The following is a 14,518-nucleotide window of genomic DNA, read 5'->3' as shown; positions in this document are numbered from 1 at the left end:
GTGATGTAATGCAAAATTTCTCCAAATCTGTTCCACGAAACTAACTCATCTAAGTCTTGGATGGCCTGAGGGTGAACTGTTCTTTTAACTTGTGTTACACCTTGCATAGCGAAGACCAATCAAGAAGTGAGAATCTAGAAAAGTAGTACAGCCCACAATCCTGTTTGGTCTGTGCTTGGTAAAGTCATCCTCAGATTACATTAGAAATCACTGAACTATTACGTAAGCTTAAACGATCTGTAGGCAAAGTGAAAGTGCGTATTTGCCGAGTCTGTCCTCTCTGGCCTGTATCAGATTAACTCATTTTGAGGCCTAATTGAAACAGAGCTGACTGACTGGCACCGAGTTTTGGCATGGTGGCACACTCACTACAGCTGAGTCCTCTCGCAGGCCGCCTCCTGCTCACACAGCTGGTCCGCAATTATTACGGTTTGCATGGGTCCGAGACTAGCAAATACTGCATGGAAGCACATCGGCTGCAGAGTTTAAGTTTAAGTTTTGAATTAAGTTTGTAGCATCTGGTTTGGGCAATGTCATAGAGGTGTATTTTGCTTTGAAAGTGCATGTTTATACAGCATAGGGTTGTCAGAGGGAGGTTTGTGGAGTTATTACATCAGAGTCAAGCACATGGTCTACACTATTAAAAATAAAAGTTACTTGTTGGCATTCATGACTCCATGAAGAGCCTTAAACATACAAAAGTTCTTCAGATTATTGAAATGTTCTTCAAACTAACACAAAAATGGTTATTTTTGGAACTCCGAATGGTTCCTCCTATGACATTGCCTCCCTTTTGGAAACTTTATTTTTAAACGTGTGTATAAGCTTCTGCTTCTCCTAAAGGTAATTGATGTAGTTAATCAATTTAAAAGTAATGACTGTGCCAGAGCTGTGACAGATTCAACAATTTAGAGGAAGTTTTTAAAGCCTAATGGCACCAAAACTTCTGAATCCCAATCTTTGACGTAAACACCATTGTAACAATGATTCACAGCAATGATGAAGAACTGGCACAAAAAGAAATCAGACAATAGGTTATTCTTATCTGAACGGCCCTCATAGGGTGGATTTGGAGGTCAGCACCAGATGATTCTTCATAGTGGATGATCAGTCTTGGATGCCCTCTGGTTCACTGGCAAGCCACCAATAACTCATTGTCAATGATTACGCTGCACAAGGAAATGAAGAGAAAACAAGAAACTAATCTTTCAAAGCAGAACTGAACAGCATAGAGGACAAAAGGACAGAACTGTCTGAGCGTATAAAAACTGCAGAGTATAACGGTGGACTTTAAAGAGCCAAACATAAGTGAGAATAAACTGAATAGGTGCACATTAACTCAAAGAAAGAGCAAACTACTTCAATGGCGACATCTAGTGGTCAAAAGTAGGAGTTGTCACTGTCAGCCATGACAAATGTCTGCAACCATATACATCCTACCTATAGCCTCAGCAGGGAGACTTTTCTTACAGTACAGTAATTAATTCATTTATCTCAGTTAAACATCTGTCGCCTTCAGCTTGTTCAATAGATATCTTTTCTTGACTCAATCACTATCCATCTGTGTGTCGCAGCTTTTAAAACTGAATAATCATAATAGGCCTAAAATAAATACAAACCTAAAAAAAAAATCTGCTGCATGTTGAACAGGATCAATCTTCTGAATGGAGGTTTCCTCATATTTAAGGCTATTTCCCAGCTGAGGAAGGATCTCTCAAAAATAGGGGTGAACCAGGAAGAACTGAAGATCACTGAAATTACAAAATTGTTGTAATTAGTGCAATTAGTGTTCTGGATTCAAAATGACAGGCAAATAAGCATTTCAATGGCTGCTGGCTTCTCCATGCTCCTCATTACACAAGGACTACCCTAATATACAAAACCATCTCATTATTCCTTTTGACTTTCATTCAGTCCAGACTTGCAGCCTTCACTAGGAAGCAATACTATGGCTGTCCTTCAACTAAAGTATTTAGACAAATAATCACTTAATTAGGCATAGGCTGGCTATCTATCTATCTATCTATCTATCTATCTATCTATCTATCTATCTATCTATCTATCTATCCATCCATCCATCCATCCATCCATCCATCCATCCATCCATCCATCCATCCATCCATCCATCCATCCATCCATCCATCCATCCATCCATCCATCCATCCATCTATCCATCTATCCATCTATCTATCTATCTATCCTTTTATCATATTATGGCTATTAAGTTCAAATAAATCTACAAACTGATGGGCTGCAGTTGAGAAACCCTTCCTAAGAGTCAATCTGATTCACTTGACGGCCAAGGACTAAATTTGGATCCCTTGTCCAAAGAGCACCAGAACTATTTGTATGCCTTATGACTGCAAAGCACTTCCCTTTCACCATTCATTCTTAATTTTTAAGTGTTTCAAGTGGAAAGTGCTACAAACCTAATGAAGCACACACTGATGTCGCAGGGCTATGCTGTTTAAATGCTGTCTAGTTCAGGGATCCTTCTATTTATCATTTCCCTGCAAAGCAACTGGAACAAATGCAACTTTGTCCAGGAATAACATACTGACTGAGATATAAATGATGCCAAAAGAGCATTAGCTCTGATACTATTACATCTACAACAGCTCCACTTGTACACCAATTTCTTTAGACTTTTGTCTCCACAGAAACAGTGAACTATCTCTCTAAAAATATAAAGGTTTGTGTTGGCATGGTAACCACATAGTAATTTAACTGCTTTTATGGAACCAGACACCAAACACAAATGTCCAAAAAAAAACATGATTAATCTAACATCTCAGAGACCAGGTGTGTTTAGGAAGCTGATAGAAAAGTCATTTAGCTGGAAAAGCTTTGTGTCTTGTATTTTTGCAGAGGTGGATGATTGTGTGGCCACACGCCACATGCTGGAGTTTAAAAACACAGAGAGTGTGTGGGTGCTGTTTTAATACTGCGTGAAACCTCAAAGCGTGTGTTCTCCTCTTTATCTCCTCTTGTGCATCAGAAAAATAACAAAACATGCATTTATTCTGTGTCCAACTGCGACATCTCATTTTAAAAACAGTGATAATATCAAATGATAATACCATAGAATTTCTGACATAGTGGCCATGACATGCCACAGTGTCCTAAAAATGAAACAAACCAAAAAATCTAATGAATAATAATAATAATAATAATTTCTTAAAATGAATTAAATGTTAACAGAATAAAATAATACATATATATTAAAAAACATTTTCATTTCAGTTACTCCCAAGGCACCATGTTATTGGAATTTACTTTAACTTGATTTGCTAAAATAACTAAAACAAAAATTAATAAAAAACTATATAAACAAATATATTTATAGATTGATGAAAAAAAACACTGATTCAAAATATTACTAAAAACTATAATAGTATCTCAATAACACTGGTATCCTGCAGTATAGCTAAACTCAATTTAAAATTTATTTTATTAAAAATTGGAACATTTCAGTTAGTGTATAGTTAGTTAGTTTTATGTAATACCTCATTATATAAACCAATATAGAATTTAATTATTGCAATCCTCATAAAATGAATTATGCAAAATAGCTCATAAAGCTGAACCTTCTGAAGAGAATAAATTATATTTTTGAAGGTTAAACACCTCTTTCAAACTATTTTTAATTCAAAGCATAGATTAAATATTAATTAAAAGCTTTTATTTAAAAAAAAGTGATTCAAAATAGTTGTCAGCTACCATATTTCCATATTCATGCAGCATAATATTCACATGGCAGGCTATCCAAGGAGTTTAAAAGCATCATTGATCTAAAAAAGAACTTATATTATCATACTTTTGATTAATTTTCAATGTACTTTTAATACGTTTATTTTATAGTTTATTTTTAAAGTGTATAAGACGTATCGTTTCAACAAAGACATATCTCTGGATGATAGATCATAGAAATATGAAGTTTAATTCTATGCATCAAGTGGCAATACTGCCATCTTGCGTTGACATATAAATGATTTAATTCGCAAATAACGAATAAGCAAGCGAAACAGGAAATATATTTAAATTTTTTAAATATTATTTTGAAGATTTCTATTGTTTTGTTGTTTTTATTAATATACAAATAAATATAAAATAATGTAGGCTATATAAATAATCCCCTTTTCGCCCTTTACACAGAATGAGACAAAATAATTAAGTAAATGTTATATAAACAAGTCATTCTGTAATGTCTTTTATAACTTAGTGTTTAAGCATAAATTTTAATTTCGCTGGCGACCTGGTCATGGCACGCGCGCGTGCGCGCACACGTACGTCTCTATGCGTACGCATGAGGGGGGGAGGGGCACGTAAACAGAGAATTCCAAAAAGGAAGGGAGTGTTTTGTTTCAGCTGATAATCCAGTAAATCAAGGTATGCCTTAAAACGCTCATTCTGAAATTGTGCATCCTCAGTTTACAGAATCTTTTATGCGTTCTGCAGGCGCGTATGTTTTATTAAATCTTTGGGCTGTGCAGTCTAGTGCATTTAACGTTACCATTTTCAGCCTAACGCAGCGCCATTACTGTAACGTACAGGGCAAAATGGCCATTTTCGATTATATTGGGGTTTACGTGCAATTCAGTTCCTGTGCACTGGTAAAACGTGTGCAGCTGTGACTTTATGCACGCTATTCGCTGCAAATATCAATAAAGACTAAATGTGGAGCAGATAAACAATGAGATTGTTGCTCCTTTCTAGTTCATTTGCTGTGCCTTTATGTCCAGCGCGTGTTTGTCGGCGTGTTTTTCTGTGCACGAGCTTCCTTTTGCTGGTCAGAGGTCATAGGCGTTCATTTCAGGTGTCCAAAACATTGCATTAAAAACCTGTAATTTTCTAAATAAATCTGCAGGCTCCACAATGCAATGCATAATAACGTAATAAACAATGCAGCATGTTTAGATTGCATTCCCAGCTTAGATGCATATAATATGTACGAAATGAAAAAAAAAAATATATATATATATATACACAAGTCTTTATTTATTGGCAGGTTAGAATTATGCCCATTCGCCGATCAGCTGCAGCCGCACCCAAAGAGGATGCACCCCCTGCAAAAGCACCTGAGGGAGGTACGTATTGCCCCTTACCTGGCACATTGGTCACATAAGGAGTAATTCTCCCACAAATAAAAAATTCTGTCATTATACACTGAAATAATATATGGAAAACAGGCAACTGTGCACTGAAATTCTTTCCTGAAATCATATGGCTTCAGGAGTGTCTCTAAAATAAATGTGAATTTTGCTTGAACATTTCCATGCATCTCGTTGTTTTCGATTCCACAGATGCTCCTGCCGAAGGGTCTGCATCTGTTGGTGAGAAGGAAAAAGAGAAATCTTCGGCACCCGCTGAACCTGAAACCGCGGAGGAAAAGAAAGAAGGTAAAGAGGAGGAGGTGACCGCTGATGGTGAGGAGCAGTCCAAAGATGAAGGAGAAACGCCTAATGAGGGTGAGAAATCTGAAGAAGCAGCAGCTGAACAAGGGAAGAGCAAGAAGAAAAAAGTCAAGGAGGTTGTAGCCAAAATGTAAGTCTGGCTTTTGTACAAAAAAGAAATGTATTTTTTAAGCGTTTGATGATTTCCACTCGTTTATTGAATAAAAAATGACTTGGTAAGCATGTTATGCATTTGTTTCTCTCAAATGGTGCAGTGACAAGGAAGATGACAAAGGGAAAAAGGTGAAAAAGAAGATTCCTGCTTGGGCGACCATTTCTGCCAGCAAACTGGCTTCAACCTCTCTTTCCCAGCCCAAAGTGGAAGAAGTCATCATAGAAGCAATTGAGGTCTGGTTCAGAATTTAACTTTTCCATTACCATTTAGAGAGAATTTGACTTAAGTAGGTTTTTACTCAATAATAAGTACAATATGTACACCAGTATAAGCAGTGATGGCGTGTTTTTGTCAGCCAATGTGGAAGTTAGCAACATCCTGGTCCCACTTGACAAAAAAACAATAGGATTATTCCATTGGCTTTTGGATTATTGAAGAAAATAAGCTCTGTGAACAACAAAAGTCTATGATAATGATTATTACACGTTTTGTTAATCTTGATGATCTTCACAAATGAACACAACTTTTAGAAAGTTTGAAGCCTAAATGCAATCTCCAGAAGTCAAAAGTTAAACATAGGCTGTAAACAAACTACACCACGCTCACATGACTTCAACATCACCATTATTTTCTTTTGAGAACTCTTTGATCTTTATTTCAAAGCTACACTTTTTAGTTGAAGTAAGCTGAAAGTGCACGATATATAAAGTTATTGTCTATCAAAAAAAAAAGTTGTTAGGAATTCGAATCTTACTCTGTTACGGCTGTATGTCACGAAGTAACACATTTGCATAATGTCCGCCCATGGGCTGTCATTTGCGCTGTACACGGTAAACCAAACACAAAGGACTGCACCATCTGACCAATCACAGCAGAGAGGGCTCACGGAAAGGAGGGGTTTAGAGAGACTGATTCTTTGAACTGCTTCGCACGAGTTGTTTAGGAATCATTTAGAAATTAGGTAAATTTAAAGCTATTTTTTGAGAAATCTAAAGTGTTTTTTGACCTTGGATGCATGTAAACCTGTTTTAGGAGACTCATAAAACAATATTAGCAACCTTAAAAATGGTATAATGGGGCACTTTAATGTTCCTGATAACCTCTGTAGTCCCGTTTTGCCCATTAGAGACGTTAAGGCTTTTGTTGGGTATTACAGTAGTATTTTATGTGAATATATTTTTAGCTTGTTTTAACCACAGACCTTATTTCAAGCATTTAACCAAAAACCCATTCAATGGTTTCAGGACGATGAAAAGTTCAAGAATTGCTCAGTTTTAAGACTCATTCTCGCAGCACTCTATTCTTTGGAAATCTAAGAATCAAAAAATTGCCATCTCATATGTGCATCTTTACTCTCTACCTAAAGAGTTGCAAAGAGCGGAGTGGTGCCTCTACGATCACCATTGTGAAATATGTCATGAAGAAATATCCATCTGTGGAAATGGACAAAAAGACCAAAAACCTCTACAAGAGGGCTATGAAGCGAATGGTTGAGAAGGGCACTGTCAGACAGGTGATTTGCAATTCAATACATGAATATTTATAATTTTTTATGCAGACTAAGTCTTATTGTCTTGTTGTCTTCACCCACAGCTGAAAGGCAAAGGCTTCTCTGGTAGTTTCGTCATTGGGAAGGTATCTAAACGTCATTTGTTTGTTGTCTGCATTGCTGTTATTGCTGAGATCCATGAGGTTGAGTATTTTTTTTGATGGTTCGTCATCATTTTTAACTGTCATTTTGTTGATGTTGTGCAGAAGCCAGCTGGGTCTGCCGGGACGAAAGAAACGCTGGGAGAGTCTCTGCCTCTGATCATCACCCGCCTCTGTGAACCCAAGGAGGCTTCCTACATTCTGATCAAGAAGTACCTGGAGCAACACTTCCCACAACTCAACGTGGATAGCAGGTCAATATTCACTTGTTTTTAGGGCAACATCCAATAACTAGACTACAGTTTGAACCTGAAAGTATTTACTTAACACTGGGATGACTGGGAGTAAAATACTAGAATTCAGAAGTCTGGGGTGTTTACAAATTGTTAAAGGGTTAGTTCACCCAAAAATGAAAATTCTGTCATTAATTACTCACAAATTAAGATATGTTTGATGGAATCTGAGAGCTCTCTGACCCTCCCATAGACAGCAAGTGTCCTTACACGATCAAGGTCCAGAAATGTACCAAGGAGATCGGTAAAATAATCCATGTGACATCAGGGGTTCAACCGTAATTTTACGAAACGATGAGAATACTTTTTGTGCGCAAAAGAAAAAAAAAAAAAAGACTTTATTCAAATTTGTCTCCTCCCTAGCGCCATTTTGGAGAATATCCGCTGGACGGAATCGTGTTAGCTGCATACCGGATGCGCTATTTTCGTTCAAATCAAAGCGTAAATATACGTAGAAGACGTATCCGTGCAGTGTGGCTGACACAGAAGAGTGTACGCAGTTTGAGTCCAGCGGATATTCTCCAAAATGGCGCTACGCTGACGTAGAGGAGACGAACTGTTGAATAAAGTTATTTTTGTTTTCTTTGCATATAAAAAATATTCTCGTAGCTTCGCAAAATTACGGTTGAACCCCTGATATCACATGGATTATTTTACCGATGTCCTTGCGACATCTCTGGATCTTGATCGTGTAAGAACCCTTGTTGTCTATGGAGGGTCTGAGAGCTCTCAGATTCCATCAAAAATATCTTTATTTGTGTTCCAAAGATGAACTGAGGTCTCACGGGTTTGAAAAGACATGAGGGTGAGTAGTTAATGACATAATTTTCATTTCTGGGTGAACTAACCTTTTAATGTTTTTGAAAGACGTCTCTTATGTTCACCAAGGCTGCAAGTATTTGATCAAAAATACAGTAAGACACTAATATTTTTTTGATTTATTTAATGCATCCTTGCTGAATAAAAGTATTACTTTATGCATGCAAAACATTTGCATATGGTGCATAGTACATACCAGATTTTGTCATGATTAGTTAATTACAGATTTAAATTATGTACGTTTTGTTTGAAAGATTGTAAGATTTGGGTTGTTCTATAAATCTCTCTAAGGCCTGATGTGTTGAAGAACTGCCTGCAAAAATCTGTGGAAAAGGGCTACTTGGAGCAGATCACTGGCAAGGGAGCTTCTGGAACATTCCAGGTTAGTTACCTTTCTGAATCGCTCAGCACCTAAAAGCAGGTTTGATGAGAATCTGGATTTGCGTTTGACAGTTGAAGAAAGCTGGGAATAAAGTGCTTATGGGTGGCGGACTGCTGGAAGATGCCATAGTGGCCGCCATCACAGCCATGAATGAGCCCAAGACCTGCAGCATCACCATACTGCGCAAATTCCTGATGGAGAGACAGAAGGAGCAGAACAACTATTTTGTCGGTACGGTACACTAACTCCTCACTCATCGCTGCCTAGGGAGAGTTTTCTCTCTGAGGACTGAATTAAGTTTGCCTTTGTTTTGGGGTTGCTTCTAATTGTTATTCTCAAATGAGTAGTTCGCAAGAACATTGGTACATAAATAGTTGTCTTGAGCTGTCCTTGTTTATATTACAGCCACCATTTATATCTCCTTGTACTTGTTGCAACTTAATGTGGAATGCAGAATTTTAGTGAATTAGTTTTCTCTCTTATCGCTAGTGTCAAACCTGAAGCGAACCTTGCAGAAGTGTAAAATGATGGGATGGATGGAGCAGATTTCTGGTCATGGACTCAGTGGGTCATACCAGCTAAGCTATCCGTATTACCCGAGGTAAGTTCAGCTCATTGTAAGCCAGCTAATTACTGTTAACTAAAACTAAAATTGTAAAAAATTGTTGTTGGGAATTGAAATAAAGATACAATAAAGTATAAATAGTATTTGAAAAGCCTATATGAAAATTAAATAACTGAAATAAAATAAAGCCAAATAGAAATATGAAAAAAAAAAAAAAGACTAAAACAATAGGAAATAAAAAAAAAAAAAAAAAATTAAACAAAATATGCAGAAAAATGCGGAAAAGCTGAGTGGATGTGGCGGAAGACGAAACTCGAAATTCACTATAGCATCTATGAAAAACAACCTTCATGCTTTCAATGTGGAACTAGCCACAGCTAGACAGACCTTCTTCTCAAACCTTATAAACAGTAACTTAAACAATACTCGCACTCTTTTTGCGACTGTTGAGAGACTGACAAACCCTCCCCCAAGTCAGATTCCCAGTGAAATGCTCTCCGACAGCAAATACAATGAGTTTGCTTCCTTCTTTACGGAGGAGATCAATAATATCAGAAAGGCTATTGGCACATCCTCAAGTTATGCAGAGGTCACACAGATTCGACCGCAATTTCAAAAAGAAGTTACTATGTCTGTTTTTTAAGCAATTGATAGCAAAATTTTGGAAGAAATAGTACAGCACCTTAAATCGTCAACCTGCTATCTTGACACACTTCCCACATCTTTTTTCAAAAGTGTGCTTAACTGTTTAGAAGCAGATCTCTTAGAAGTGGTGAACACCTCACTTCTTTCTGGGACTTTTACAAACTCCCTTAAAACTGCAGTTATTAAGCCCCTTCTGAAAAAGCACAATCTTGATAACACCATGTTGAGCAACTATAGACCAATATCAAATCTTCCTTTCATAGGTAAGATTATTGAAAAGGTCGTTTTTAATCAGCTGAACAACTACTTAAACTCCAGTGGATACCTGGACAATTTTCAATCTGGTTTTCTGAGTGCATCACAGCACAGACAGCACTCATTAAGATAATAAATGATATTCGCTTTGATTCTGATTCTGGCAAAATATCAGTGCTGGTACTACTAGATCTTAGTGCTGCGTTTGACACTGCCGATCATAACATACTTCTAGAGAGACTGTAAAACTAAATCTGGCTTTCTGAGATGGTACTCAAATGGTTCCGGTCATACTTAAAAGGGAGAGGTTATTATGTGAGTATAGGAGAGCGTAAGTCTAAGTGGACGTCCATGACATGTGGAGTCCCACAAGGCTATATTCTTGCACCGCTCTTGTTTAAGCCTGTATATTCTCCCACTAAGTCAAATAATGAGAAAGAACCAAATTGCCTATCACAGCTATGCTGATGATACACAGATTTACCTAGACTTATCTCCAAATGACTAAAGCTTTCCTGTAGCTCAAATAGTAGAGCATGGCGCTAGCAACGCCAAGGTCATGGGTTCGATTCCCAGGGAAAGCAAGAGCTGATAAAATGTCAAAACTGTTACTTGAATGCAGTGTAAGTCGCTTTGGATAAAAGCGTTTGCTAAATGCGTAAATGTACAGCTGAATTGACTCCCTCTGCCAATGCATTGATGAAATTAACAGTTGGATGTGCCAGAACTTTCTTCTGTTAAACCAGGAGAAAACTGAAGTCATTGCATTTGGGAACAAAGATGACGTTCTCAAGGTGAATGCATACCTTGACTCTAGGGGTGAAACAACAAAAAATCAAGTCAAGAATCTTGGTGTGATTTTGGAGACAGACCTTAGTTTCAGTAGTCATGTCAAAGCAGTAACTAAATCAGCATACTATCATCTCAAAAACATTGCAAGAATTATGTTTTGTTGGTGAAACTTGTTCAAGCCTTTATCACAAGCAGGGTGGATTACTGTAATGGTCTCCTCACCGGCCTTCCCAAGAAGACCATTAGACAACTGCAGCTCATCCAGAACGCTGCTGCCAGGATTCTGACTAGAACCAGAAAATCTGAGCATATCACACCAGTCCTCAGGTCCTTACACTGGCTTCCAATTACATTTAGGATTGATTTTAAAGTACTTTTACTCGTTTATAAATCGCTCAATGGCATAGGACCTAAATGCATTGCAGATATGCTCACTGAATATAAACCTAACAGACCACTCAAATCATTAGGATCGAGTCAGTTAGAAATACCAAGGGTTCACACAAAACAAGGGGAGTCCGCTTCTAGCTGTTATGCCGCCCGCAGTTGGAACCAGCTTCCAGAAGAGATCAGATGTGCTAAAACATTAGCCACATTTAAATCCAGATTATTTTACTAACTTTTATGTGAAGTACTTTGAATTACCATTGTGTATGAAATGTGCTATATAAATAAACTTGCCTTGCCTTTAGAGGGAACTTGGTTACAAATATCTTTTTTTTTCTTCTTTTTCTTTTTTTTTGAGGTAATTTTTTGATGTTGATTATTGATTTTTGTCATAGAAGTGTGATAAAGGTGAGAACTTGAATTAACAAATGTTCTGTTGCTCCTCCTGCAGCCCAGCGGTTCTGTTTCCAGAAATGATGGAAAAACTTAAACAGAAGGAGGAACAGAAGCTTAAACGCAAGAGAGGTAACGATTCTGATGAAGAATCCGAAGAAGAGTCAGAGCAAGAATCTGAAGAGGAGGAATCCGAAGAGGATGAGCCTCCTCGAAGAAAGAGGTGAAGTACATCACATACAGTTGCATGCGAAAGTTTGGGAACCCCTTGCAGAATTTGTGAAAATGTGAATAATTTTAACAAAATAAGAGAGATCATACAAAATGCATGTTATTTTTTATTTAGTACTGTCCTGAGTAAGATATTTCCCATAAAAGATGTTAACATATAGTCCACAAGACAAAAAAATAGCTGAAATTATTCAAATAACCTCATTCAAAAGTTTGGGAACCCTTGGCTCATAATACTGTGTGTGGTTACCTGGATGATCCACAGCTGTTTTTGTTTTGTGATGGTTGTTCATGAGTCCCTTGTTTGTTCTGAACAGTTAAACTGAGCACTGTTCTTCAGAAAAATCCTCCAGGCCCTGCAGAATCTTCAGTTTTCCAACATCATTTGCATATTTGAACCCTTTCCAGCAGTGACTGTATGATTTTGAGATCCACCTTTTCACACTGAGGATGATTGAGGGACTCAAACACAACAATTAAAAAAGGTTCAAACATTCACTGATGCTCCAGAAGGAAACACGATGCATTAAGACTTTTTTTGTCTTGTGGACTATATGTTAACATCTTTTATGGAAAATATCTTACTCAGGACAGCACTAAATAAAAATAACATGCATTTTGTATGATCTCTCTTATTTTGTTAAAATTATTCACATTTTCACAAATTCTGCAAGGGGTTCCCAAACTTTCGCATGCAACTGTAACAGTATCAGTGTGAGATATTATCTTTGTGATCATACTCTGCTCTAGAGATTTGAAACCCTGCATAATAACCCTTGCATGTTGTCTGGCTTCCACTCGGTGGATGATAAAAAGGGGCGAAAAAATCGCAAACTGTATATACAGTTCAGAATATCCTTGAGACTTTGCTTTCTGCTTGTCCACAGGACCCAGCGTGCAAAGCGGACATCTGCGTCTAAGGCTCGTCCAAATAAAAGGGCTAAAACAGTCAGCAGAAAACCTCCTGCTTCAAAGAGATCAGTTGCATTGGCCAAGAAAGCCCCTCCACCAGCCAAGAAACCAGCATCTGCGAGCAAAGCCGCATCTAGAAAGGCACCAGAGCCCGTTAAAGCCACACCAGTCAAGAAAGCTGCCCCGACCAGTAAACCTAAAACACCAGTAGCCAAAAAGATGACAAGCAGGGGGTCCAAACGGCCGTCGCCCAAGGCAGCTAAGAAGGAGGCAACTGAATCAGCTGTGAAGGCTAAACCTGCCGCCCGCAAGTCACTCCGAGCCCGGAAATGAATCCTGTGCTTGCCGATGGCTGAAAAGATCAACTGTAGGTCCGTAGACTGCAGTGCTGGCTATTTTCTCCTCTTATTTTTGTAGAAACATGTTCTCCTCTTCTTGGGGCCTCTGATGAATATAGGACCTCTTCAGAGTTATTCTGCCATTCAAATACAGGCATTTTATGTTCAATATTCTTAAATTACAGGTAAAGATATAGCGTAGAAATGCTACTGTTTGTGTTAAGATGCTCATTCAGGTCACCGTTATGAGAACATCTCTAGAAGGAGCTGTTCTCGGTTGTGTATCAAGAAAAAATCAATTATTTAAATTTCCTGTAGTCAGTCTTTCTGTAGAGGCAAGCATTTCATTTATTCAGTCACCCCTTTCTCATCAGTGTTCAAGAAAACTCTTTTTGTAAGTTTTAGTTCCATTTTTTGGGACATGTTTTGTGAAGTTAGGTCTTTAGCTACTATTGTAATCAAGAACGTTTTGTTGATGTTGGTTCTTTCATGTACCTCGAAGTAAAGAACAATTATTGATGCCTAACTTTCAGTTGAACAGTCCAAATGAATGCAAAATTGGATTTATTAAGATGCATTAAAGAAACATTGGCATCCATGTCCACAACTGTCTTTTTGTTCTGTATAGTCTGCGAAGAAGTTGAAAAGATTTTCCAAGCAGATGTTTAAGACGCACTACTAACCCGGTCATACTCTTGTGTTAGTTTATCAGGGGGGGTTAGATGTAATTTTATGAGCATTGCTCACCTTACCCTGCATGCATGTAACTGATATACTTTTCTGTAGTCCTTAATAAAGTGATTATATTTGTATTTCATTATTTGGCCATTGTTTTGTTTTGGTGGTTTGGTTTAAAACTCAGTTGAGGTTAATGATAAACCAGCCATTTTAAAAGGTGTTGCCAAATGATACAAGGTTTGTTTCATTATCAGAGCGAGTCTCTATTGATGTGAAATTCAGCATAGCAAATTCTTACTCTTGTTCTAACACGCACTTAAGGCCTATGTTTAATTTAGTATCGCTACTAAGCACTGAAATGTTTACACAGCAACTATCTGGAGACTTGCCTTGACTTGTCTTGTCTTACAGTAGGCATATCTCAAGTATATTTTACAGAAATCTGCAGATTTTTACAGAATCCAGGTATCCCAGTATATACAAAAGTTAGGAATGTCATGAAAATTCAAGTGCTATGATGTAAATATTTTTCCACAGACTTGTTAAAAGTGCATCATCCTTGTGTGGTGTAGGCGGAGAGTTATCAATGTTTTCGATGAATCCAGTCTGG

The 14,518-nt window shown here is 37.6% G+C and overlaps 1 protein-coding gene across 1 annotated transcript; it reads left to right on the top strand.

Annotated features, from left to right (window-relative positions):
• The first annotated feature begins 4,302 nt into the window (after positions 1-4,302).
• LOC306855152 (heterochromatin protein 1-binding protein 3-like) lies at positions 4,303-14,047 on the top strand. Its single transcript, XM_079393612.1, has 12 exons — positions 4,303-4,389; positions 5,009-5,087; positions 5,304-5,544; positions 5,669-5,801; positions 6,935-7,081; positions 7,162-7,203; positions 7,324-7,472; positions 8,622-8,712; positions 8,784-8,943; positions 9,202-9,313; positions 11,808-11,972; positions 12,868-14,047. The coding sequence occupies exons 2-12, from the start codon at positions 5,018-5,020 to the stop codon at positions 13,223-13,225; spliced, it is 1,668 nt and encodes a 555-aa protein (XP_079249738.1). The 5' UTR covers positions 4,303-4,389; positions 5,009-5,017; the 3' UTR covers positions 13,226-14,047.
• The last annotated feature ends 471 nt before the right edge of the window (positions 14,048-14,518 follow it).

This window comes from Barbus barbus, assembly GCF_936440315.1.
Source record: "Barbus barbus genome assembly, chromosome: 35".
NCBI lineage: Eukaryota > Metazoa > Chordata > Actinopteri > Cypriniformes > Cyprinidae > Barbus > Barbus barbus.
This window is presented reverse-complemented; position numbering and strand designations above follow the sequence as displayed.

What these genes read in the sequence shown, in the direction of transcription:
- LOC306855152 (XM_079393612.1), top strand. Translation starts at nt 5,018, where the DNA reads ATGCCCATTCGCCGATCAGCTGCAGCCGCACCCAAAGAGGATGCACCC. An exon ending in TCATCATAGAAGCAATTGAG is followed by an intron (nt 5,802 to 6,934) that starts GTCTGGTTCAGA and finishes CTCTACCTAAAG; the next exon opens with AGTTGCAAAGAGCGGAGTGG. An exon ending in CAACTCAACGTGGATAGCAG is followed by an intron (nt 7,473 to 8,621) that starts GTCAATATTCAC and finishes AATCTCTCTAAG; the next exon opens with GCCTGATGTGTTGAAGAACT.